The following is a 27,326-nucleotide window of genomic DNA, read 5'->3' as shown; positions in this document are numbered from 1 at the left end:
GTAGGTTGTCTTTTTGTTTGTTTATGGTTTCCTTTGCTGTGCAAAAGCTTTTAAGTTTGATTAAGTCCTGTTGGTTTTTGTTTTTATTCCTATTGAACATTGGTACAATTTATGTCAGAGAATGTTTTGCCTATGTTCTCTTCTAGGAGTTTTATGGTGTCATGTCTTATGTTTAAGTCTTTAAGCCATTTTGAGTTTATTTTTGTGTATGGTGTGAGGGTGTGTTCTAACTTCATTGATTTACATGCATATATCTCAATTTCTTCAGCTGCAAGATGGGGTTAATAATGTTACCTACCTTTTACAGGATTACCTTGAGGACTAAGTTAGTTAATATGTATAAAGCATTTAGAACAATAGTGTGCATAGAATAAATAAGTGTTAATTTATTATATTGGCAAGATTTGGCAATATACTTATAAAGGAATTATAGCCAACTGCCAGGGCCTACCATTCTATCCACTGACACCCAAACTAGAAATTGCCTCTTTCTCAGCTTGGCCCACAGCTGCAACAAACAGGTATACACTGAAGGTGAAATGTTTTTATTTGGGTTCATCACAGAGGTTGAAAACACTCTCATGACATTTATCCATACAAAATATAGCAATGGTTGCAGGCATAAATAACAACTCCTCTAACTATTCTACTATTTTATAATGCATAGCCCTTTTCGTGGACTACAGGTAAGAAGTATATGAAATCACAATGCAGAAATTCTCATGTTCGATTTCATCAATTTACAAAAACTGAATTATAGAAGTAGGACACATAAAAAAAGATTTTTAAATGGAACCAGCCACCTTGAAAATTACTATGAAAAAACATGGTGAAAACCTTTAATACTTTGAAAGGTAAGATAAAAATGTTGCCTGTTAGCCTGACTTGGAACCTAGACGCACTGGGAAGTGGTGGGGCTCGGTGAAGTATGTAATATCCTCTTTGGTTTTGTTCTGTTAATACAGGCAGGATTCCCTCATTGCTGGATGACTCTTGAAGACTTTGCTTCTGTTATGCATTTGGTCTCACAATCTTCATTGACAAATAGTTCTGAAAAGGAAACAGAAACAGGGTTTTTAACTTAGGGATTCATCATGGTACCATTGACACTTAGGACCAGATGATGCTTGCTGGAGACTGTGCATTGCAGGATGTTTAGCAGCATCCTTGGCCTCTACCCACTAGATTCCAGTATCACCCCCCCTAGTTGTGACAACTAGATGTCTCCAGGCATCCAAATATCCTGGGGGGCAAGATTGCTCCCAGTTGAGAACCACTGGTTTAAATCAATACAGTCTAACTCAGGAAGAAGAAATAACTATAAGCAGTTTTCTAAATGGTAAAGACAGATTGAACTACCTACAATAAGAAAATATTGGGTTGGCCAAAAAATTCATTCCAGTTTTGCCATAAGATATTACAGAAAAAATCCAAATGAACTTTTTGGCCAAGCGGTAGTATGCATGTACTTACAGTTAACAAGCTGAAAGTATCTGCTGAGAGAAAAGGAAGACACCAACTCCCTGCTCTTGTGGTTGTGCGACTATGCTACTGAACACAAAATAATCTGTATTATTAATATGAACTGAAGGAGTGGTTTCTGAATGCTTGGACTCTCCCTTCTCCGCTGGGCAAACTAAGCTTAAATGCCCCCTCCTTGGTGCAACCATCCTCAGCAATAGGGTCTGACGGTCACTTTTTCGTACCTCTGGACCAGCCTGCCTTTCAGAGTCATTTACTTGTTCCTATCCTGCAGACAAGCAGACACGTGATCTGCTTGTGGGCAGAAATCCTGCCTTGGGCATCTCTGTATTCCAGTTTCTACCTATAGCAGATGCTCAACAAATTCCATGATTCTCAGAGGAAGGAAGGCACTACTTCCAGGCACACTGACGAACCTCCCATCTGAACTCCCTTTGTGACTGTGGAGTTAAAGGGGGATGTTATGTGATGTGGGCCTTGAAGAATGAGGGAGGTTTTAACAGACAGAACGCAGGTAAGGGAACAGTCTGGGCATAGGCATCCTGGCAGGTTAGGGCAATACTTGTTCGGGGAAGACAACTCAATCTGGATGGAGTTCAAGGGTGTGTGGTAAGTCGCTCCAGTTGTGTCCAACTCTTTGCAACACTATGGACCATAGCCTCTCAGGCTCCTCTGTCCATGGGATTCTCCAGGCAAGAATACTGGAGTGGGTTGCCATGCCCTCCTCCAGGGGATCTTCCCAACTCAGGGATTGAACCTGTGTCTCTTATGTCTCCTGCATTGGCAGGTGGGTTCTTTACCACTGGTGCCACCTGGGAAGCCCCCAGAATGCAAGGGTGGTGTAGGCTTCTAATGAGCCCAGGATGCATGAAAGGTCAAGAGTTAGGATGTAGGATGGTTTGGAACAAAAAGTCTGAAGGCAGAAAGATCCATCAGAAATGCTGGCTCTGGTTCAGACCCACATTGATAAAGGCCTGAGGGGTTTCTTCTAGAATTCCTGAGACCAAAGTTTTGTTTTGTCTTGTTTTTAATAGACCCTGAAGGTTCTATCTGTAATTCACAAAATCTGGAGAATGTAATTCACAGAACATAGTACTTTAAACTTTCCTAAAGTTGACAGTTGTAATACCACAACTGCTATATAGGTCATTTTTGTTGTTGTTTAGTCACTAAGTCACATCCTACTCTTTCGTGACCCCATGGGCTTCCCTGGGGGCTCAGATGGTAAAGAATCTACCTGCAATGGGGGAGACCTGGGTTCCATCCCTGGATTGGGAAGATCCCAAGGGGGCATGGCAACCCATTCCAGTATTCTTGCCTGGAGAATTCTCATGGATGGAGGAGCCTGGCAGGCTATAGTCCACGTGGGTCACAAAGAGTTGGACATGACTGAGCGGCTAAGCATAGCACAGACTATAGCCCACCAGGCTCCTCTGTTCATGGGATTTCCCGGGCAAGAATACTGGAGTGGGTTGCCATTTCCTTCTCTAAGGATCTTCCCAACCCAGGAATCAAACCTGAGTCTCCTGCATTGACAGGTGGATTCTTTCTTTACCACTGAACCACCAGAGAAGCCCCGAGGTAGGTCATTTTACTGAACAGCAAAAAAGGCAAGTACCAACTGAGATGACCCACCAAAATTCACACCCAGAAAGCCAAGACAAGAGGCCAAGGACTCATACCGGTAAGGAATAGAGAAGCACGGCCACAAAGAGCAGCAGGATCAGCAGGATCAGCAGGGCAATGATGACCCACTTAAATCGGCGCCACACGATGAACCTCATGGTTTTGCACGGGTTGGTGAACCACAGGAAGGAGGTTTCTGGTCGGCTGCATTGCAAAGAAATGGTTTTACCTACCCAACTCAGGAGGGACAGATATTTTACATCTCAGAGCATAACATAGTTTAAAGAATAATTAATAATGTTTTACAAAGCCAAGGAAAGATATTATTCCCCTTAGTTGGCTGAGAGCGTCTTTAACCTTTTAAAGACTTCTTAAGATGCTGCAGACACACTGGACTTCGGTTTCACAGAAAGGAGAATGGTTAAAATGAAGCCAGATCACCAATCTCTCCATCCCCCCATCCTGCCTGTTCAGTACAAAATTAAGACAACGGCTAATCCACTGCATTAAGTCAAGTGGAGGGGGGCTTTCAGACTGCAGGTGTTTTGGGATCAGAACAAAGAGGGCCTCTCACTTTGGTGGGTCCAGTTTGGGGTTCATGTTGGGTTCATCCCGTCCCTTCCCGGCTGGCCTCTCGTCGGCCTCCTTCTCATTGAGGACTTCCAACGTCATCTCCACTTTCCCCTTCAGTAAAGCAGAACAGGTTAAACACATGACATCACGTTTCACAAATATTTTCACTCCGACCCAAGGCGTATTCCCCAAGCAGTGATTTTTATTCTTGTAAAACAATCCTGAGATCGCCTTAAATCTTCCTCCAGAGATCTCATCACATTTCCTCTTCCATGTGTTTCTGAACTGACTCCTTGTGGGAAACTGAGAGGACAAATTGCTTTCCCTCCTCCCTGCTTTCCAGTCTTCTTAGATCCCCATCATTCTAACTTTCTCACATCCATCTCCTTGCCTGCTCACATTATCTCCCTTTGTAACTGTGCTTGGACCCAGATTAACTTGAATACTGCTAATGACAATAGCTAACATTGACTGAGCATTTATTGTGGGCTCCAGGAGAGCCTCTGTGCTTCATGAGACCCCTACTGTATGGAGCAATGCTGGCGCTTGGCGAGCATCCATTGTATACTTGCAGAAGAAAGGCATGAGTGAATGAATGAATGCTGCCTCCCTGTTCACAGGTCCTTAAGTGGTGCACTGGGCACTGCTTAAGCCTTTTACAGGGACACTCTCGTGTGTTGCTCAGGACAATGCTAGAAGTCAGGTACTGCTGCGATCCTCTTGTGCACATGAGGACACTGAGGCTGCAAGAGCTCTAGAAATGTGCCCACTCTGATAGCCAGGCTTAACCAGGGTGGTAACAGGCTTTCTAGAACCCTGGAACTCACAAAGGCACCAGCGATTTGAGAACTTCTGACGTTGATGCTCATTAGGTGATGAAGCACAGATGCCTCCTTAGTCGACAAGTCAAAGACGGTCTGTCTATGGCAGTGAAAGTCACGTCCGACTCTTTGTAACGCCATGGACTGTACTGTCCATGGAATTCTTTAGGCCAAAATTCTGGAGTGGGTAGCCTATCCCTTCTCCAGGTGATCTTGCCGACCCAAGAATCGAAGCAAGGTCTCCTGCATTGCAGGTGGATTCTTTGCCAGCTATCAGGGAAGTCTGTCTATGACAAGGTAGTCCTTATTTCTAAGCCTGTTCTTTCAAATCTATAAAATGGAGGTAATGTCTGCTTCATGGAGTTATCAGTAGAACTAAATGAGATTCTGTACAAACTGCTCTAGAGTGGCAGGAAGCTGCGCCAGGGGTAGAGGAAGTGATAGATTGCAAAGGGCACAAAGAAACCTCTGGGGATAATGGGAATGTTCTGGAGCTTGATTATGGTGGTGGTTTCATGAGCATATACATCAGATGTCAAAACTCAAATTGTGCACTTCTGTTATTTTATGTTTTAAGTGAGTGCATTTTACTTTATGTATTGGGTTGGCCAAAAAGGTTTACAGAAACATCTGAATGAAATTTTTGGTCAACCCAATAAATTTTAAAGTTGTTTAAAATACAAGATTATGAATGTAAGACATTCAGTATGTTGTCTAGTTTATAATAATTAGTATAAAATGTTTATTAGTAATACACAATGAATTAAGAATTAAGTAGCCTTTTTGTGACAGGGCATGGCAATTTGCACTGTGCTTCTCTATTGAAATTGCTCTTAACTTATGGCCTTAATGTTCAATGGATGCTCACACTCCTTGCTTCTTCCACCTTTAAATTTTAATTTTTTCAAGATGAGAACAGCTTAAATTTGAAGTTGCTTTTTCTGAATTGGACTGGAAGCTCAGCCTAAATTAGCGTTTCTGGTGAAAGAGAGTCCCACAGAAATATAGTATAATCACTTGCACTCCCAGTTTTTTGACAATCCCCTTCCAATCCTTCTATCTTCCACTCAACCGCAAACATATGTTCGCAGCATCTGCCACCTTCTCCTATAATCCTAGGTACAACCTGTTCCCCAAACTTAAAAGTACCACCAATTCAACCTTCCTTATCTTATTTGGAGCAAATCTACTCATAAAGGGCAAACCTAAAGAAGAAAAGGAATAAACAAGCCCCAACCAGGAATTACTCATACATACAGCCAGCACACGGGAGCCATCTTTCTCTGTGTAACAAGGCCACCATCCTTTCATGGACTTCTGCTCAAAAAGAGAGGCAGTTTTCACTTTCAGGGGGTTCATGGCTTTGAGGTCTGGAATCATGTCTAAATTGCATTTCTCTGATGATTTTGCTGGAATGATGGTATGATGCAAATCAAGTTCCAGGAAACCTAGCCAAGAAAATATTAAACCCAAATAAATTTCAAGTGGATCAGGTGATGTTCACAAGTAAACAGAGTGTACTTGCCAGAAGTGAGGTCTAGATTGACTTTGAGCAGGTGACAGGTGAGTTAGAGAAATGCAGGCTGTAGACAGTTAAAATTCTTTCCAGATAGAATGGAAAGTGGCAAAAGTACCTGTCCACTGCTCTGCATCTCACAGAGGACTACCCACTTTATTTCTCAGGGACAGGAGCATAAATAGAGTTCTTCTGAAAGATCAAAATAATTAAACACCTAGGAACACAATTTCTACTGAACTTGGAATTTGCTCACATTGGTTCTGAACTTCCCTGAACATAGTCATTTGCTTTGGGTAAAGACAACTGGTACTTGGAACATGGGAAGCGCCATCAAACACACAAGTTCAAGTCTCTCCAAGTGTAACTTCAGAAACAAGAATTTGAGAAGGAACATTGAATTCTCATCAGAAAATTCTCCCCAGGAACTAGGAAGCCCAGCTCAGGGTGCCCGGAGAAGCACAGGTTTTCTTCCATGATGAGGCGTGAACTCTCTTGTAGTTAATGACCGTCTCTGATTGTCTTTGGGGCTTGGGAACTCCCGGGACCCCTCTCCTTCAGATAATGGTCTGGGTATGTTGGGTCAAGTCTATGAATTATTTACTGGGACAAAAGGTGGTCTTCAACAACAGCAAAGAGCACCAGGGAAGTGGTGGCAGATTCTCTATAAACTTTTGGACTCAGAAACTGTCCTTCATCTTAATGATCCGTAGCCCACAAGCCTTTCTGGAGTTTATGCCTATTTTTATTTTGCCTCTCTCCTTTTGGTAATAACTGAAACCATTTCCCCACTAGTTATCAGAGATACAGTCATCCTTATTTGTTGTCAGACTGTTTCATTTCAGTTCCAAGGGAAAACTCTCTACTGTTCTTCATGCTAAACTAGCATACTCCTGTGAACAGGGAACATTGCCCGGCATTTCAGTAAACAAAGTGTTACCCATTACCCCAGTTCTACAAGGATCAGAACCTTAGTCACTGCAGCCCCAACCTGAGTCTGTGACCCAGGGGGGATTCAAGATGGAGGGGGAAGCATTCTGACCCTTGGGTCTGGCTCTGGCTAGCTAAGATGAATATCTAAGGCATAATTTCAACAGGTCCGGGATCTTGTATCTCCCCAAACATAGAAAAGCACTAAAGTCATTAACTTGAGATATCTGTTCTTTGTGATTAGGAGTAATCTTTTGATGTTTGACTACCTGTTTTTTTCTCCCCCCTCAGCAAAAACCTCTTCCATCCTGGCTCCTCAGAGCTCTCTAAGAGGTGGTGTCCTAGTTTGCAGTCCTCAGTAAGATGCCTGGACTCACAACTTTTAGGTTGTACGTTTTTCTTCAGTTCAACACTTTCATACTCATTTGTCTGTTCAGTTCTTATTAAGAACCGACTAAGGCAAAGCCGCTGCACTCTGTGTTGTGAAGGGCAGAGGGATGAACAAGATGTAGCCGCTGACCACTGGGGGCTTCTCCTCTGCCAGGAAAGATGCTCTGGAGGCAGGGAGATGAGCTCGGGGCTTCTGTAATGCTGGCTTTGAGAAAGTTTCGTCTGAACTGGCAAGTGGTAGAGATCATAGAAATAAGAAAATAAATGTGCATGACACAGCAGGTTACATTGTTCAGGAAAGTCGGAGGAAAGGAGAGGAGGGCCTCAGAGGACTCCGGGTGTTTCGGCCTGAGCTACTGGGAGAGGCTGCAAGCAGGTATGAGGTCAGGGAAGAAAGGCTGAGTTTGATCTTAGTCACAATAAATTTGGGGTGCCAGCTGAACGTACAGGTAAAAGGTTCTGGTGGGGGTGGGGAATAATCATCCTAAGTGTTTCTTTTTTTCAAAGGGAAATATAATTGACATAGAGCACTGTGTAAGTCTAAGGGGGATAGTGTGTTGATTTGATGCACTGCACAGAGCAGTCAGGATGAGTCATCACAGTGTTTCTTGTTACTATATGGCAGGCACTGTGGGCGGCCAGGCTGAACCTCCGGGTCTAGGAGTCATACCTCGCACAGAGGGAGAATGGAAGCTCTGCCTTCAACAGAGGAGAGGTTGCTAAGTCACTGAGAGAGCCTGGGGAGGATCCACCAAACCCTGGGGAGAACAAAGGCCTGTGTTTAAAGAGTGAGATCGGGCCAGTGAGACACCCAAGGCCTGGAAGAGAGAAAATCTGAACACTGCTTTGCAGGGACTGGGGAGAGTGCCAGGAAATGGAGGGGCCTGCGGTGGGGAGAGGGTGTGTAACAAGGGCCTTTTACCACAGAGAAGGGTGGGGAGGAACAAGGGCTGGGACGTTAGAGGACTGCAGTGACTTCTGAGAGGAGGAGGAAGCCAATTCTGAGGTGTCGATGGGAGGGGAAAGAAGAGAGCGGGAGAAAAGAAAGGAGGTTGGGAAGTGGAGGAAGGGCTGAGACATACCTGAAAATAAAATCTGTGTCTTCGTAACATGTCAGAAGCTGGTGCAAGAGCCTACACCAGGACCCTAAGGGTGGACGGGGCCCACACAAGAGGTGCCGTTCACTGTGCCCACTTCTCAGAGGACCTGGGATGGCACCCAGCAGGTCACAGTTCCCAGAGGCCATCAGGCAGTGAGTGTGACCCCAGCCCCACAGGACTGGACATTTAAATAATTGATTCCAAATTCTAGTTGATTTAACTAATTTCAAGTACAATATCTTAGAGAAAAGTATCCAAATGTCAGCCTTACCCAAGTAGTCATCCAGAGAAAACTTGTCATTGTCCCATATCTGAATGACCAGTCTGGGTGGGACCCGAAATTCAGTTTGGTCAATACTCCAGAAATGTTCCTAAAATGCCAAGAGGAATAGACAAGCCAAAATGACACTGATTACTGGACTCTTAAAACCCTCCCCTTGGGCCTCTTGTCTCCTTTGCATCCCCACCCAAAATCCCCATCTTGTAGCCTGCTGCCCCCCGCCCCGTGTGTGTGTAAGGCAGGCAGGCGCCCCAGGAAATCTCAAGACCACCAGCTGGGCACCAAAAAGGCTGTCCGAGGCAGTTCCCAAACAGAAGGCTTCCTGCCACGTTTCTATCAGTGTGACTTCCTGCTGCCACTCCTGGGGTTTGTGGAGGGTGGGGAGGGTAATTCTGTCTCCTAAACAAGATGGCCTGGTTAGATTATCCTCCCAAAGCCAAGCTGTTCTAGGCCAGACCAAAATATCCCCTGCTGGGGTGTTACTTCTGCCCAGCAATCTCCCCGCCCCACCCCCAACCGTCCCAGGGATGTCTGAGCACACTCATTCCACGTGGGGGTGAGAGATGGCGGCCCACATTTCACTCCTATCAGTGCAGATTTAAAATTGCTGACATTTGTGGTTTTTGAAAAATATTACTAGTTTTACATACTGTAAAACTAAGACCCTGTGATCCTTCGGACTCGAGTTAGGTGCGGAGAGGATGGGGTGAGGTTCCTCCAGGTTGTCACCTCTGGTCCCTGCCTCTGCTCAGACAGTATCAGCCAAGGATCATGACACCTCCATGGCCTGATTACACCTAAGTTCCTCTGGCCCCAGAAGAAAGGGAATTCCCCCAATACTTCATGAATTTGAAAGAAGATTATTGGGTTGTTGGTTTTTCCCTTTGCAGGACTTAGAGGCCTGGCTCTGAGGGGCCAAGAAGCCCACTCCACCATTGTCTGGCCTCACCCGACTCTCCTGTGTGGGGTTACTCAGGATGCTGAGAGGTCCAGCTTAGATATGAGTAAACAGGAAAGGAAACTTTACCTAAAGGCCTAACTGACCCCAAACCCCTCACCTTCCCCCCGGTCTGTCTCAACATTTGAAAGTATGCATGGTTCAGCACCAGGATGAACCTCCGCATCTTTAAAAAGGGCCGTTGGAAGGCATTCATCTCACCTAAACAGAAAAAGTGCTCACTAGAGCATCAGCAGCAGGTAGGGCCTGGCCTGCTGGGACAGGAGGGGGCTGTATGCTGATTCACGTGTAGGAGGAAGAGGTGACTGGGGCAGAGCTAGGAAAAGTTTATGGAATATGGTTGGGAGGAGAAATGGGACACGGGCCTATAAAAGACAGCTGTTGTTATTACCTGCCCCACAGATTTCTCTTAGAGATTCTGTTCCTCCAGTCCATGCAGTTTGGGGAGGACTGACTTCATCCTTAACTCCAGAGCTGCACCACTCAGGACACTGCATCCCTGGGCACCATTGGCTGGCTCAGAGAGGGGCACTCAGCCTCAGACAGACCAGCTCTGGGGTCCAATCTCAGAACGCTGGTTGGTGCCTTTGGGGACTTGATCTCTCTCTACTGAGACCTGCTGGTAGCCACCCTACCTCCACCAAGGAGTGAGGCCTATGGGTGAAGGCAGAGGGGTGGAGGGGGTGACTGCAGTTTCTAAAGACAAACCTGGGCTCCAGACGTTCCTTAAGCCAGTCAACCCTGGCCTTTTTGGTAATGTGAACCAATAAATCACATTTTTGGTACAAGTCAGTTTGAGTTGAGTTCTATAACCCAGAGTCTTATAAATTAAGACCAGGAGGGCCCTGAACCCTCATGGAAGTGCTCCCGAAGGAAGGAAGGCAGATGCTTAAGTTTAATAAGGAAGGTAAGTGGGAAATTGCACCTACATTAATATTTTGTCTCTGGCTAGCTAGTCCAGCAGTTCTCTTTATCAGGGGAAGAAATCGGTCTCCCATGACATAAATATATACTTAGGTTGGGGTATGTATAGACACAGGGGTCTTTTACCAGATCCTTCCCCCAGCTGCCAACATGTCAGGAGAAGAAAAGCTGTCTTCCTTTTACTCCTAACTACACAAATACCTACTAGAGTTGTGTGACCCTGGGCAAGTATATGCACCACTGGGGTCTCTGAATCCCCACCTTACCAAGAGGGAGCTGGACCTATGACCTCCAAGGTGCTGAGCACCTGCAACCTTTTCTGAGTGTCCACATTAAGAAAGACCCATGACATCCTCACCCCACTGGCACATTTCAGAACTCACTTTTTTAGCAACGAGACAGAGCTGTTCAGCTGGGAGGTAGTCAAAAGGGAAGACAAATCTCCAGTTAAAGTTCCCTTCGCCATCCAAGGATCTGTAATGGACATCTGTTTTCTGTTTGTTTTCTTCATTGCCAGGAATCCAGCTGAAAAGCAGGAGCAAACAGACTTAGCTTCATGTGATTGACAAGTAATCTGGCCACAAAATAGTGCAGTGATTAGGAGAGTGAAGGGCAGGAGAATTAATGCACTTTTCTTGGGCAGGTTCCAGTTATCTCCGGAACTGGGGAGGCCGGGGGTGGTGATTTATGAAGGGAAGGCACTCTGGTGCATCCAACACAGGTTGTAGCCAAATAAAATAGAATTCCTCTAAAACCAGAGCAGGAAACCCTTTAGACTTCAGTTAACAGGGATAAGGTGAAATTTTCTGGAAAATATCAACAACTTAGCTTCTATTTTGGGAATGGTGAAGCTTGCCGGCTACGATTTTAGTCTCCCTAACTATAACTCATTGCTGTCTGTCATCACCGCTGATAGGCTCAATGAATGTGGGTTAGTTCAAAATTTCAGCATTTCCTTTCCCATATTTTACTTAAGCAAACAAAACAGGCACGACTCAAGTAATCTTACAGCTTCCTTTTTAAATTCTTCTTAAATGTACTATGATCACATTAATTGAGATGAGCGAGGGAGATGTAATCTGCTGCATCCATACTCCTATCTATGAAAATTCAATTCTACCAACAAGTGAACATCTTAACTTTTGACATTTGGAAAGTTCTCTTTGGCCTGTGCCTGGCAGACGGGTTAGAGGGATGAATGAGCATGTCTGGGAGAAAGTGTTACCACATCCGCCAACTATGGGGAAGACTTCTGGTTTGGAACCAGAGGCACATGAGATTTGAGACGGCGAAAGCGGTGGAATGCATGAATCTGAGTACCGACTACACATTAGCATCAACTGGGGCAGCTTTCAGAAATACTGCTGCCTGGACCCCCTAGATAGAGATGGTCAGTAGGAGGCAGGCCTGGCTGTGAACCTGCTCTGCCATTGACTCTCTGAGCTTCATTTCCCATCTGTAAAACGAGGTTAATGATACATGCTTCCTTCACATGGTCAGCCTGAGGACAGAATGAGAAAGGCCAGAGTGGGAAGAGGGAGATCCTTAACACATGTTAAGGATCAGCTGCTACAAACCAGGTATTAGCATGCCTTAGTTTATTCTTTCCAGCTGATAACTAGCTCCATCTCACAGATGAGGAAACTGAGGTTCAGAGAGGATCTGCGTCTCATATATCCAGTAAGGGACAGAATTAAGTGTAACTCCCAGGTCTATCTGACTCCTAAGTACAGGACTATTACTCCGCCTCAAAGGACCACAGAGACTAGAAAGTCATGTGCTAATACTGGGTCCTGTTAGTAGTGGTATTAATAGCAGTCGACTGGTAATTTTACTTTTTCTCATCAATGGACTAACCAAATAACTGAGTTGAAATATTCCTTTTGACAATTAACATTTAAGCTTTTGAACTAGCTCAATGAAGAGAGACCATACTTTTTGGCTATGACTGTGGTAACTTCAGCTTATAACTCAACCCTAATTGGCACCATCATCCTTCCCCAGATGGCTCACCCCTGTAGCTCTTCCCTCTCCTTTCTTATGAATCTTTTCACATTTTAATTTGAAAACAAGGTAAACAGCCACTCTTGGTGTATGTACTTGTATGTAATACCCATGTGGGTATAGTGCTAGGCATGTTATTTGTGCATTATTCATCCTTTTACATACGGTATTTAGACTTTTCATTCCAAATGTGACATGGCACTTTAAGTTTTTTAATATTTTGGCCACACCATGCAGCACATGGGATCCCAGTTTGCTTACCAGGGATTGAACCCAAAACCCCCTGCTTTGGAAGCATGGATTCCCAACCACTGGACCACCAGGGAAGTCCTGACATGGTATTTTAGGTTGTGTTTTATTCTTTGATTACCAGAGTTATCTCTCAGTCCAGTATTACTTGAGTTTGTTTCCCTGATTGGAAAAAAATGCTTATGATAGTCAAATAAATTTGCATATATATAATTAGCCAGAATTAATTTTCCTTGGGGAATGGTAATAATATCCTGAAATGAGAAAGAATAATGAAGTACTTGATGAAACATTCCCTGTGTAGAGTGAACCTAAATGACAATAATTATGTCTTTAACAGAGGTTTGATTGAAGGCCACTTGGGATCATAAGTGAAACTTTATTCTCACTTTATGAATATATTAAATTTCAACAAGTCTATCTTTTACTTATCAAGGAACCAAACTCAATTCATGTGGAATAGTAAGTTTATAGTGTGATTGTTAATTTTATGTGTCAATGTGACTGGCTGTGGGGTGCCCAGATTAAACATTATTTTGGGGTGTGTCTATGAGAATGTTTCTGGATGAGACTAGAATTTGAATCGATGGACTAGGTAAAGTAGATGGCCCTCCCAAATGTAGGTGGCATCATCCAGTCTACTGGGGACCTAAATAGAACAAAAAGACAGAGGAAGGAGGAATTTACCCGCTTTTTCTGTCTCACTGATTGAACCAAGACATCTCGGGTCATCTTCTCCTGACCTCAGGCTGGGATATATACCATGGGCTCCCCTGATTCTGAGGCTTTGAACTCAGACTGAATGATACCTCCAGCTTTCCTGGGTCTCCAGGTTGCAGGTGACCAGTCGTGGACTTTTTAGCCTCCATAACAAATCTTTCTCATCCCGCCTTTGTTTCTCTGTCTTTCCCTCTTCCTACACACACACACGTCCTACTTGTCCTTTTTTCTGGCGAATCCTGGTTAATGCACATAGTGTTTACTATCTGCCAGGTGCTATCCTAAATGCTTTGAGTAACCCAGTCTTCTGAATATTCCAGAGTGGTGGATACTGTCATCTCCATTTTACTGATGAGGAATAGTGAGTTTGCTAACTTGCCCAGCTAGTAGGGAAACCACCAGATTTCAACCCAGCTAATTTGACCCCAGTGTCTGACTTCCTAATCCTTGGGTTCTGTATACATCATCGGTGTATAGCACAAAACTGACACCAACATGGATTATTTGGAATTGAATTATGCAAGTAACAGAATAATGAACACCTATGACACTTTACACATTGGATGCAGGCACTCAGTAAATATTGGTGGAATAAATGATTTAAAAAAAAAAAAGCTTAATGTTTCTTCTTTTCCATGGATGTTAACTTCAGGTAATATATTAAAAAAAAAAAAAAAACCTTGGGAGCTCTACTTCTGTCTCTAAGGTTACTCAAAGTATCAAAAAGGAATAAAAATGAACTGCATAACTAAAAAGTCTCATAAATAAAAAATCTGCTTAATAAACTAAACAAAACCTTTTTTTTTTTCTTATAGGTATCAGATGCCGCTGCTCATAAATAACATACATGCAGGCTTTTCTTCCTGTTCTCTCTCTCTCTCTCTCTGTCTCCCTGGAGCTTTCTTCCTAAGCAATGGCAGGTGGGTTCTTTACCACTAGCACCACCTGGGAAGCCCAGTAAGACATAATATCTTCAATAATCAAGATCCTATAATGGAACACTCATGAAGGAGAGTCTGCTTTGTTCTCTGAGTCTTTCAGAGGCTCTTGCATGTCAGCCTTACCCTTTCACATAGATGTCACTCATTTCCTCTCCTGTGATGCTTTTCTCATCCAGGACAACATCCTTGGTGTTCCAGATAATCACACGCAGGTAGTATCTACAAGAAGCACATTTTGAAGGTGTTTTTTCCTTTCAGGTCCTGAACTAAGACCCCAGTGAGATATAGCAGGGTCTCAAAATTACTTACTTCTTGGCTTTCCGGGGTGTGATGTTGAAAGGAGGGCCTGGTGGCCCCAAATTCTTGGGGAAAACATCCACCCACATCTGAAGTCTTCCCTAAACCATTCAACAATGAAAAGAGAAATGAAGTTACATTATGGGTGGTAGAGACTACAATTTTCTTTCATACATCTTCAGTGAAACTAGTGCAGGTCTCCTAATTTATTAGTCCATATGGAAGGCAAGAAAAATGGAGTAAAAGAGCAAATCAAGATGAATCTTACACCTTCAGTGTCACTTAGGCCATCCACCCTCCATTCTCTCCCAGGAGTCTCTACCTGTGCCTACTTTATCATAATCTGAGTCTTCCCTGGTTAATAAAATGAGGGGCTTGCCATCACTAACACAACCCCAAACACACATACTCCCTCTTACAGTGACTCAGAACAGTTGTCACACCATCTCTCCATCACCAGACTGTCTACTTGCTATCATTGTCAGTTTTGTGACACCCAAGGGTTTCTCCACTTACCTTGGGAGAGAAAATAAAAATAATGTAAACATGTACTTAATTTTGTAAAAGAAAAATAGCCGCACTTTCAAAGGAGAGACTCAATGTAAAAAAAATTACCATTCACCAAACCGAGGGCTCCCTGCATTTGCTTGCTAGGGCCCACCGCCTGGAAGGGGGCTTGCAGGAACGTGGAGAGTGAAAGCCTGGACTGACGCTTGTGCCACCATCTTGATGAGCTCCCCTCACCTCCCTTTATATCTTTGACAGCTACAGACCAGGCCCATTTATCTGACTGGAATATTCTTCCAGACAGCCTAGGAATGCCGTTAACACACTCTATCAACCATACAAACCAATTTAAGTTCCCCAGACTGTTTTTGGATGTTCTGTATACTCTGCCTTCATGACAAAAACAGACTGGTCTTTAAGAAAGTTGCCAAGGAAACCACTAGGTTGGCTTCCTAATGCATTGTGATCAAAATGAATTAACTGGGGCTCTTGGAAAGCGATATATTTTACTGTGATCCTTACTCTCTTCCAACTAATCTCGAGGGCTCAAGGGTCTAGCATACATCAAGAAATTCGCCATCTCCTCATTAGCTGTGTCTCCTAAGACCCAGCCACAGTCTGTCCAATATGTAGGTAGAGGTGATGCAAGTGTTGGTGGATGCCCAGGGAGAAATCTTCCTTGGTTTGTTATGTCTTAAGACTATTCATTTGAGAGGTGGGAGGGGGAAGAGGAGGAGAAATGGGCTCTTTGAGGGGAATAAGAGAAGGGAGATATGAAAATAGGGAACAGAATAAAAGTGAGTGACAAAACAATCTAAGCCCAGCCCAACTTGTACTCACTTCTTAAGAGACCACGGTTCTGCTATCCACGTCAACAATATTTGCATCCATTATATTAATATTTCTTAAAGTGTGATTTTCTAACTATCTGCATCAGAACCTTTCCGGATACTTGTTACAAATTCAGATTCCTGGCCCCACCCCAAACTTACTGAATCTCTGCAGGCATGGTCTGGGAATCTTCATTCTAACAAGCTTCCACATAGACTATTTTGTCATTTTCCATGTCTCCCCTTGCTTCTCTGGGAACTGACCTTCCCCCGTCACTATCCACATGGTGCCTGTGATGATCCACCCTGTTCATTGTACTCTGTCCTCCTGGCTAGAGCTCAGTGGTCTGGTGGTGGATGAAGGGACCAAGTTAGGGCAACCCATCCTTTCCACATTTGGAAGCAGGTGGGGCTACATTATAATATACAAAACTCAGAAACCGTCCACAATATTCTGACATATGGGAAGGTGCTCATAGGAAAAGTGCAGGCTAAAGGAGACTCAGAAATAGACAAAAGACAGGGCAAGATCCTGGCCCAAGTTTGTTCTGAGTCACTGTTACTCTCCTGTCTGGATTTAGTGAGTTACCTGAAAATTCTTACAATAAATCCCCCTCGTGTATGCGTGTATGTGTGCGCTCAGTCACCTCAATCCTGCCCAACTCTTTGCGACCCCATGGACTGTAGCCCACCAGGCTCCTCTCTCCATGGGATTCTCCAGGCAAGAATACTGGAGTGGGTTGCCATTTCCTACTCCAGGGGATCTTCCCGACCCAGGGATCAAATCCACATCTCTTGGTCTTCTGCATTGGCAGGTGGATTCTTTACCCACTAAATTCCCCTCAGGAATGCAGCTAATCTGAGCTTCATTTCTATTTTTCATATAGCTTAAAGTATCCAAAAGAATAAACAAGGCAAGTCTGTGTCAGCTATTGCCACCGCCTTTGGGGTGTGGGTGATGCATGTTCAGAGGTGGAGAGCACTTTACCTGGGAGAGGTTAGGCTGGAAGCTGCTGTGCAAAGTCCTTGTTTCCACATGTTCAGGAACCAGCCCCTGAGTCCTGAGGATGTGAAGGGCGAGGCGCTCCTGGGGGGGCCCAAGGTGCCGGTGCAGGATTTTGCTTGCTTCTGCAATACATATATATTTTTAAAGGACAATGAAACAGGACGGGCATCCAGAAACAGTTCAGCCTTGAGGGATTCTCAGCACTTCAGCCCAGACTTTGCAAAACACAGTCAGGCAGTGCCAGTGTGTGAACTGCAGCCTGTGAAAGAGTTGTTGATAGAAACAGCCCCTGACCAGAAGCCCTGCCCAACCAAGTTCATTCCTGACTTGTGGACTGCAAATAGCAAAGAGATCAAAAACACTCCAAACTCTGTAAGAGCAACCCCCATTTATGCTGGTGTCAGGGGCTCATGGCCAGACTCGTGTGCAGGTAGGCGTGGCCATGCAAACAAGGTAGGCTAGACTAACATAGTTGGAAGTGATGGGTGTGTCCTTCAAGGTCCAGCTCGTAATACCCTCTCATGTAGGATCACCTCTGGCACCTTCTCTTCTGGATGCAGAAGAAAACGGTGACCTTAGAAACCTGAGGTGACGATGGGCAGAGCTGCAAGGTGAAAGAGCCTAACCCATGAAGGACTGTTTGGAAGAGGACCACCCGCCTGTAGGAGTACCTGTTTTGAATTTATGAGAAATAAACTTCTATTGTGTTAAACCACTAACATTTTTAAGCTTAACTGTTATAGTAGCTAGCTAGTATCACTGTGGCATTTAAAAAAACAGACTCCCAAATTTTCTGTCACTCCCATTGAGAATTGGGGGGTCTAAGTCCTCTCCTTTGAATCTGCAGACCTATTTGACCACTAAAGAAAGGATGCTGTGTTACTTCTAAGGCTAAGCATGAAAGACCACATGGGTCTTCCTGGATCACTTGCTCTAAGGGAAGCTGCCAGCCATGTAAGGAGCCTGGGTGCCCAGATAGCACCCTATGGGAAAGGCCTGGGTAGGTGCTCTGGTCATCAGGCCCAGATGAGCTCCCAGCCAAGGGTCATCCTGGGCATCAAGACTTCAGGTGACTGCAGCCCCGGCCAACATCTGACAGCAGTCAACTGCCACTTAAGTGAGAAGTGCCCAGGTGAGCCCTTCCTGAATGGCTAACCCACAAGACTGTGAGCAAAACAAAATGGTTGCTATATGGGGAAAGACTCTAAAAAAGAGTGGCTATACATATATAACTGATTCACTTTTCTGTACAGCAGAAACACAACATTATAAATCAAATACACCAATACAACTTTTGAAAAACACAAAATGGTTTTTTTCAGCAGCTAAGTTTTGGGATGATTCGTTATGGGGCCAAAGTAATGGGAACAACCCTGACTGATACAGCTTTTGGGGGGTGTTGTTTGATTGTTGGGGTAGTTGTCTCTATGAGGCCATGTTGCTTGCCAGTTTATTTCCAATGCCCTTTGCAAGTTCTGATGTAAACAGCATCATTCGTTAAACATCTAATAATCCCTGATATTGACCAAGTCTTCAAGTCCTCTTTCAGATAGAAAGACAAATACAGTTTCTTACAATGCCAGGAATAAACAGTTGAGGATGAGGAAGCACTTCCATTCCTGTGTATCTTTGTTCAGCTTTCTCTAGATATCCCATGCGCCCTCAAAACCAGCCTCATGCCAGCCCCTCTGGAAAACCCTCTTGCCTACAAAATACTGAATCATGCCACAACTCTTATGTTCTATTAAGCTGATTTCAGTCTATGTCATAATGCAGTTTGCTGTTTATGTGTCAGGACAGATTGCATTATAAATTACTGCTCAGGAAAGAGCAAGACCCCAAGTTCGGACATGAACCAGATGTGAACTCAGCAGATTCTTCAAATTAGCCCCCAGCATCCCTGAGCCTTCTTAGGGTTGGGAGAATGATGGAATAATATTGGAAGAGAAATTCTTGCCCTATCATCTGAGCACTTCTGAGCTAATTATACATCACATGGAAATAAGTTAATTATCAGAACTTTGTGTTCAGAGCTCAAATAGCTATGACCTAAAAAGGTCAAGTGAAACATAAGCCAGACAAGAAAACGTGTCCATTTTGACACCTGACATGATTGTAAAACTCTAGCATAATGGGGCTTTTGTTAGACAGTCATGTGCGTGGAACTCCCTGTGGTGTTAGGGTACCACTCTGCCCACCCCCTCTGTAACGCAAACCCAGCAGCATACATGTGCTGCTATACCTTGCAACCAGCCTGCAATCCATGGCAGTGTGCTTACCAAATTCATCTAGGCTGTAGTCTTTTCCTCCATATCTGATGCTACTTCCGTCTTCCGAAAGAACAGGCGGTGGGAAGCCTTTGAATCTGGCCACATTTTGAAGCAACTGTGTTGGTTTCAATTGATCTCGCCAGGTGTTTACTCCAGAACTGTGAATAATAATGCCACACTCAGAGTTACCGCAGGGCACACAAGTTCTTCTTAGATTCATACACACACATACTTAAAGGCATGTTCATGTAATGGGGGTAATGGGGAATGCACTCTAGACATTGGCTTTTGCCTAGAAATCTACTTAGGATTTAGAGACTTAAAATCCAGAGTTATTTTGGCCTTCGCTAACTGGTCCTCCCCCTCTCTGGCCCTCTGTAGATAATGAAGAGTTTGAGATCACCATAATCATAATAGGCAAACATAAATTAGAAATCACAAGCTATATCTCATTGAATAATACAGAGGGACACTGTTTAGCACTTAGGGAAGCAGGATCACCACAAAACTGACCAGTTTGTGGGGAGGAGCAGGGAATCTCCACCATCAAACATTGCTAGCTCTCCGTCCCTGGCATCACGGAGGGAGGGGTAGGAAGAAGGGGAGGGGAGGGACTGGCTCTGCAGGCTTTGCCACCTGTGCCATCCTCACTGAGCACTGTACTGCCCCAGGGGCCAGTGTGGTATACAGATGCCAATGCGAATAGCGCCCCCTGCAGTTGTGCAGTGCTACGGCCCTGCTTCTTCCTAAGCGTTAGTCAGTCGTGTCTGACTCTCTGGAACCCCATGGGCTGAAGCCCACCAGGCTCCTCTGTCCATGGGATTCTCCAGTCAAGAGTACTGGAGTGGGTAGCCCTTCCCTCCCACAGGGGACCTCTGCCATCTGAGCCTCCAGAAAAGCCCTTCTCCCTCCTGATTTAAAGGGTCCGAGGCTTAGTGAAGACAGGCTTGAGGTAGAGCATCAGAGCTTCCCCAGCACTAACGTTAGATGCAACAGTCAGCGTTTACATCCCAAGCCACTTACACACAGTACTGCTCAGGAATGCCGCAGTGGGACCCAAACCGGGAAAGGAATCTGTTTTCCAGATCAATAATCGTTTCTCCTACTTTTTCATCGCGGGTAAAGGTGTCATAATCGTAGACAGAAATTTTCAGATCCTTTTCTTGAGGTAAGTAGCAGCTCAGTTCATACATTCTGAATAAATGAAAGTGAGATTAGAATTGCTCGACCCCTCCCCTCCCCCCAGGTGTCTTGCATACTCCATAGCTCTGCACAGACTCTCTGGGCCATGGGAGGAGGATGTGATGGCCAGGATAGCAAGGTGGGTGGTGGGCGACAGGTGGTGCTTGAGAAGTACTACACGTCAGGAATAAAAACAACAACAGAGTATATGCTTGCTCAGGAGAAGATCCGGGGCTTTAAGTGCCTAAGGAAAATCCCAGTTTTGCTGCTTACTAGCTGTGGGACCCTAGGTCAATTATTTAACGTGTCTGTGCTCTGTTTTCTCATCTGTAAAATGGGGATAATAATCCCTACCAGCTCATGTTGTTGTAAGGGTCAAGGGAATAAATGTTTAGAGAGCATTTGGTATGAGGGCATTACTCAAAATTCACTAGCAATAATAATAATGTAATTATATATTAAATAATACTTATTGTTAAGAATTATAGTAGTATTAATATTATTAGCACACATGCCTATTTCCAGGGCAGCCAGGCATCTCTACCCATCTGGGGATCAGTAATGCACAAGCACCCTGATTTATAACCCCCCGTGTTCCCTTTTTTGTCTCAACAAGAGGCCACTACACCATGGAACATCCTGGGCTAACCCCACGGGAACATGGGGGTCAGGAGGAGGGCAATGGAAAGCTGCCAAGAAGGCTCCCTCTCTCCTCCCAGGCTCTCTGGCTCTCCACTGATTCTTGAAGGCTTTCCTATAGTATCCGTATGAAAACACAAACCCTTCTGAGAGACCACCAGATAATCAAACAGTAGTTTCTGTGGCAGGTGAGCAATGTGGCGCCAGTTCTGAGAGGGTAATGACTGTACGGCGTGAGCTCCGGATGGCCGGGGTTTGGCTCTGTACTTGCACACAGAGGGGCGGGTCCCCTCGCAGGTGCTCAACAAACTCTGGACCACAAATTGTGAGAGGCCCCTCAAATCTCTCCTCTCCCCCGTGCCTCTGCCCCTCCTCCTGTCACTCTGGTGTGTGGCCCGGTTCTTGCCCAAAGAGCCAGAACTATTAATCTCTGGAATAGAAGGGTGTACATCAGTGGAGTTCTGGAGACAAGCTTCCAGGGGTCTCCTAGACACATCTCAGTGACTTCCCCAGACTTCTGCAGCCAGACGATGCCTGCAAAAGGCAGACAGCCCAGGAGAGAAGGGGCTATAGTCCCAACTAGACCATATCCACACATGCCCCCAAATTCCATTGCTGAATCACAAGGGACAGGTAATATGTGTCTGTTGAGAAAAAGAATTCTTTGCTCAAATAAGGCTGAAAACCACTTCTTCTGGTGTTCATCTGGGCAAACTGAAGATTCTGAGAAATCCTGCAGTTATCATTTTAACCCAAGCATCCTGGTTTGATTAAGAAATATGCTTTTCCTTGGAACACCAATTAACATCTTTCTGGCAGACTAACATTCCATTGAATGTGATGTGATAACAATACCGTGCACATAAGAAAGTACGCTCTTTCCTGAATCTCTGTCCCAGAATTCCTGAGAGTCTCTGCTGAGAAGAAAGTCACCCGGTAAGACTGAGGCCAGGGCCTGGAGCCTAGGAGGGGTTGCAGAGCTGGGGTCTCCCTGACTCCACCCTGCTGGATGGAGCCAATTCTGAGTTCGCCAGATGGGGATTGGCCACGTGGAGCCTGACGGCATCACTTCCTCCTGAGGCGGCTTGAGCAAGACTTTTCCTGCCACTTAATTAAGCTTGTGCTTGGCTTCTCCAAGACAGGGATGCAGGCAGGGCTGCTTTCCTCCCATAAAAGCTGGCTTTCCCTGCTTCCCTGTCTCCCTCGCATGGGGCCCTCCTTCCTGCCCTGCATGCCTTTTCCTGTCTAGACCTCAGGGCTGGATCAGCGGAAGAAAAGGAAAACGATCATATTGCCATGCCAGAGGATTATTTCCACTGCCTGGCTCTGGCACCCGGCCCTGGGGTGTGCAGCACAGAGCGGGTGTGTGTGTGTGGGGGGAATGTAATGTGTGTGTGTGTGTGTGTGTGTGTGTGAGGGGTGTGGTGGGTGTGTAGCTGTGGGGGTGTGTGTGTGTGGCTGTGGGTATCTGGGGGTGTGTGTGTGCGCGCGTGTGGGTGGATGTGGGTGTGTGTGCACACTCACAGGTGAGAGAGGGAAGGAATGTGTAAGGGTACCATCCAACACACAGGAGAAGCAGCAGATGGGCAGGATAATAAAGCCAGAAATTAAGATACCAGCCACACGTCAAATAAAAACAAGGTATTCTCCTTCTCGGTAGTGTTCTGGGGAAAAACAACACTGTGCAAATGTTTTTTGCAAAGAACATTTTTCTACAGGTGATGTGAAAGTTGCTCAGTTGTGTCCGACTCTTTGTGACCCCATGTACTGTAGCCCGCCAGGCTTCTCTGTCCATGGGATTCTCCAGGAGGGTAGCCATTCCCTTCTCCAGGGGATCTTCCCAGTCCAGGGATTGAACCTGGGTCTCCCTCATTGTAGACTGATTCTTTACTGTCTGATCCACCAAGGGAAGCCCTGCAGGTGATGGCTTGGCCATAAGCATGAAGCAGTACCGAGGTGGTTGGGAAAGCCTGGGGCTTGGTCAGGATTTCTCCCCAAGTTTAGGTTTCCCCATGTACCAGCATCGTGCACACAGCTTGGGCGCCCTGTTTCCCTCCCTGTGACGTGGGGCCGTGACCCCCCGCCCTGCCGGCTGCAGGGTCTGACACGGAGGTGGAAATCAGACGGCGGTGGCTGCAAAGTGCAGCCTGGCAGCCACGCAGACCCTGCAGTCAGGTGGCCGGGGCACGGGTCCCCGTTCTGCCACTCCCCAGTGGGGAGAGTTGGGTGCTTATTCCCTTTGTGCCTCAGTTTCCTCTTTGTCAGTAGGCCCTCAGAGTGGTGAGATTCTTGAGATATTTTCTATGAAGGGCTTGCTATAGTGCAAGCCCTCAATAAAGGCTCAGCAAATAGTAGTTTAGTCACCCAGTCATGTCCGACTCTTTGTGACCCCATGGACCGTAGCTTGCCAGGCTCCTCTGTCCATGGGATTTCCCAGTCAAGAATACTGGAGTGGGTTGCCATTTCCTTCTCCAGGGGATCTTCCCAACCCAGGGATTGAACCTGCATCTCCTGCATCAGCAGGCAGATTCTTTACCACTGAGCCACCAGGGAAGCTTGTAATAGTAGTTATTACTATTATGTAATAGTAGCTATTACTAAATGTGGAAGGAGTTCATAGCTGACAAAAGCTGGTCCTCTAGAGGTCACTTGGTTTGCCTTGCCCTTGAGAAGGTTCTGATGAGATCAGTGTAATAGTGCAGAAACAAATGTCAAATGGCAAGGATAAAGATAGTAATGCTATTTCAAGAATCTTCTCCAACAGAAGACAGGGAGCAGAACATCTGATGCCATCACTTTCTTCCCCCTTCTCCGTTTTTGGTAACAGAGTCAATAGCACATATGCTGGCTCAAAACAATGGAATCAAAGCATCCCAGACAAGAGAGTTCAACAGGATTGGGGTGTGAGAACCACCCTGTCACTCCACAGAAGTCACTGCCTACTCTTCTTGTCTAGAAGCCACAAACTCTCTGGACTTCTGGGCCTCCTACCATCCATGTCCTATTACCCTTGCCCCCAGGTCTTAGAGCAGGTCTCTCAGACTTGGTTTAATTTTCTTCATGGCACTTTTTACTTTCAAGAAATGCTTTTATTTATGTATTTACATATTCATTATCTGCCCCACTGACTTGAATATTTGAATAGTTCATAGACATAGTTTCACAGCTTTCAAGAGCAAAGCTTGGTGGCACATAATGCATCCTTAGCATGGAGGCCATGAAGAAAAGAACCACAGAAAAACGTTAGGAAATATCTGTTACCTGCCGAACACCGGGTTGAGCGTGTTGGGGATGTAGTTGTCTCGGTCTTCGATTACTTTTTTGCCCAGTGTTATTTTTATGTAAGGGTCACACTGTGGGGATGAAACAGAGGACAGGTTATGTCACTGTGGGGTGCCCACTTAAGTCAGTTTCTGGGACAGACTCAGATGTGACTCGTGATGAGAAGGGGCAGCCTCAGACCAGGTCTGGGTAGTGCTGCCTCTTGGCGCCATGCAGCCAGCGTGCCTTTGGAGGAAAGGCGGTGGCTGGGAGCAGTGACAAAGCAGTTCTCTGAGGTCACATCTGTAAAATGAGAAGGATGATCCAGCGGCTCCAAAGCCCCTTCCCTTCAAGCTCTTAGGTAAATACCCATTGGGACCATCCTCCTGAACAGATTGTTTTGATAGAGTATCTTTCCCCTCCAGAGATAACAGACGCCCAGAAAGAAGGAACATGACAATTATGGTGGTTGATGACTGTAATTATCTTGCTACAGGAGAAGGCCCCACACCCAGACTCTTACCAGGCCATTGTTGTCCTGGGGCTGGAGCTCTAAGCCTCGAACAATGTAAATCCTAACCGTGCATTCCTGTGGGACGCTGTCAGGTAATTCCCGAAACTGCCGGGGAGGGGCCGGCACGCTGGGGTCATCCGACAGTGGGTAGATTCTGAAGGAGCCCTAAGAGAGAGACACACAGATGGAGCCGCAGGGCCCTGGGTGACCGGAGCAGAGGGCTCAGGGCAGTGTAGTCCCCCCAGGACATGAGGGACGGCCACAGAGGGCTGTGGGACTGGGGGAGGAAGGACTGCTTTTGTGAAAGTTGTGGTGTGCTTGGCATGTTTCTGATGGGGAAAGTGAAGGAAGAGAAAGTAATTAATAGATCACAGGAGAGAAGAAAGGGCAGAGCTGAAGCCAGGAGGCCTGGCAAAAACCCAGGGGAGACATGGAAGTGGCTTAGACTAATGTGATGGCAAAGGAGGTGGTAGGAGTGAAATTTTGCACATTTTTTGAAGACAGGAATAAGAATGGTTATTTTTTAAACCCAATAAAATACTAAGGTGATTTCCTCTCCCCCCCCGCCCCCTTTTTTTTTTTGCATTACTGCCTAAACCCCCTTCCACTCCCAGGCAAACTCCTGTTCATCCCTCAGGTCTCAGTTGAAAAGTGTCACTTTTTCCAGGAAGTCTCCCTGACTGCCCCTGGGTTGGATGAGTTTCCTAACATCTTCTTCTAACACCACATTCATCCCTATTGCAGCAATGACAGCTGCTTCACTGAAAGTGAAAGTCGCTCAGTTGTGTCTGACTCTTTGCGACCCCATGGACTATACAGTCTATGGAATTCTGCCAGGCCAGAATACTGGAGTGGGTAGCCTTTCCCTTCTCCAGGGGATCTTCCCAACCCAGGGACTGAACCCAGGTCTCCCATATTTCAGGCAGATTCTTTACAGCTAAGCCACAAGGGAAGTCCAAGAATACTGGAGTGGGTAGCCTATCCCTTCTCCAGGGATCTTCCTGACCCAGGAATTGAACCGGGGTCTCCTGCATTGCAGGTGGATTCTTTACCAGCTGAGCTATCAGAGCACCATTACTATTTATTGTCTATATTCCTCACTAGATTTTCCTCACTAGACTGTGAGCTTCCTGAAGGAGGTAACTATTTCTTGTTTGTCACTATCTCCAGGACCTAACACAGGGCTGGGCATGAAGCTGGGGCACAGTAAGTGGTTTTTGAATGAGTGAGCCATCAGGTCAGCTTGAGAGGCTTTATATTTTATCTTGAAACCAGCTTATGTACAAGAGAAAGCACTAAAGTTGGATTCAGAACATATGGGTCTTAGGATCCAGCTACTTTCATTCAGTAAAGCAGCATGAAGTGAGCACCTGCCATGTGCCAGGTACTGGGGGCCCAAAAAATGAACTCAAGGAATCCAGTCTGGCACAGGGATGTTAAATAGGTTTGACTCTCATGATGTCTTCAAACACTGGGGTAGGAGCTCTAATGACAAGGATTTTGAGACCCGTGTAGGGTAAACTGGTCTGATTGATTAGTAATGTCTGCTATTGAAAGGGTTAGAAGTAACATGGATTTGCTACCTGTGGTTGGAGGGAGGTGCAGATGTGAAAGCAGATACTTATGATGTGAAAGGCGCTTTACTAGTGTTGGGGACCCAGGGAGCCTGGAGCAGGAGTGAGTCACCCTGCCAGGAGCAATCAGGGAGCACTTCACAGAGAATGTGACTTCAGAGCTGGCACTTAAAAGAATGAATAGGAAAAAAAAAAAAAAGAATGAGTAGGAGTTTTTCAGACCTCAGAGCAGGAAGGAAGGGCATCCAGGGAATGAAGACCTTGTCCCAAGACTCCAAGGTGTGAGAGGATGTTGTTTGGGGCTTGGAGAGGGTGTGGTGGCAGGGAAGACAAAAAGTTTGTGAAAGACCAGCTCCACCCTAGGGAGGAGTTGAGACTTGACCAAGTAGAAACTCAAGCGATGCCTTCAAGTGGTCAAGAAACATGATCGGATTTGGTTGTATGGAGGATGGACTGGATCATGAATGAGAAAGGGAACAAGGACAATGGATTGGAAAGGTGTTGTACTGATGATCCAGCTGAAAGCCTGGGAGGGGGTGGGGGGACGTGTGTATGTATGTGTGTGTGTATGTGTGTGTGGTGGTGGGGGGTTGGGACTTAGAGAGACTGACTCTACAAGATTCAAGGCTGGTTGGCATCAGCAGGAAGACTGGCTTTGAGGATTCTGCTCCCAGTCCCACTGCCCTTTTCCTTGTTAGCATTTCCAAGCATCCTTCAGGTGTCAGAGGATAG

General features: G+C 45.6%; 1 protein-coding gene across 3 annotated transcripts in view; it reads right to left on the bottom strand.

Moving 5' to 3' along the window:
• Window positions 1-529: 529 nt before the first annotated feature.
• Window positions 530-27,326, bottom strand: part of MYOF (myoferlin) — a 172,296-nt gene continuing 145,499 nt past the window's right edge. For all 3 annotated transcript variants that reach the window (XM_020908444.2, XM_070464107.1, XM_020908449.2), the window contains 13 exons: window positions 25,030-25,185; window positions 24,507-24,598; window positions 20,448-20,618; window positions 19,434-19,582; window positions 17,137-17,276; window positions 14,824-14,912; window positions 14,638-14,733; window positions 10,984-11,125; window positions 8,710-8,809; window positions 5,760-5,950; window positions 3,683-3,792; window positions 3,165-3,312; window positions 530-1,050 (listed from right to left, as the gene is read on the bottom strand). In XM_020908444.2, the coding sequence (XP_020764103.2) occupies window positions 1,012-1,050; window positions 3,165-3,312; window positions 3,683-3,792; window positions 5,760-5,950; window positions 8,710-8,809; window positions 10,984-11,125; window positions 14,638-14,733; window positions 14,824-14,912; window positions 17,137-17,276; window positions 19,434-19,582; window positions 20,448-20,618; window positions 24,507-24,598; window positions 25,030-25,185 (1,623 nt within the window). In that variant the 3' untranslated portion in view covers window positions 530-1,011. The remainder of the gene's footprint in view (window positions 1,051-3,164; window positions 3,313-3,682; window positions 3,793-5,759; window positions 5,951-8,709; window positions 8,810-10,983; window positions 11,126-14,637; window positions 14,734-14,823; window positions 14,913-17,136; window positions 17,277-19,433; window positions 19,583-20,447; window positions 20,619-24,506; window positions 24,599-25,029; window positions 25,186-27,326) is intronic.

The sequence above is a fragment of the Odocoileus virginianus genome, unplaced genomic scaffold (genome assembly GCF_023699985.2).
Source record: "Odocoileus virginianus isolate 20LAN1187 ecotype Illinois unplaced genomic scaffold, Ovbor_1.2 Unplaced_Contig_15, whole genome shotgun sequence".
Lineage (NCBI taxonomy): Eukaryota > Metazoa > Chordata > Mammalia > Artiodactyla > Cervidae > Odocoileus > Odocoileus virginianus.
Note: the sequence above shows the minus strand (reverse complement) of the source record. Positions and strands in the feature narration are given on the sequence as shown.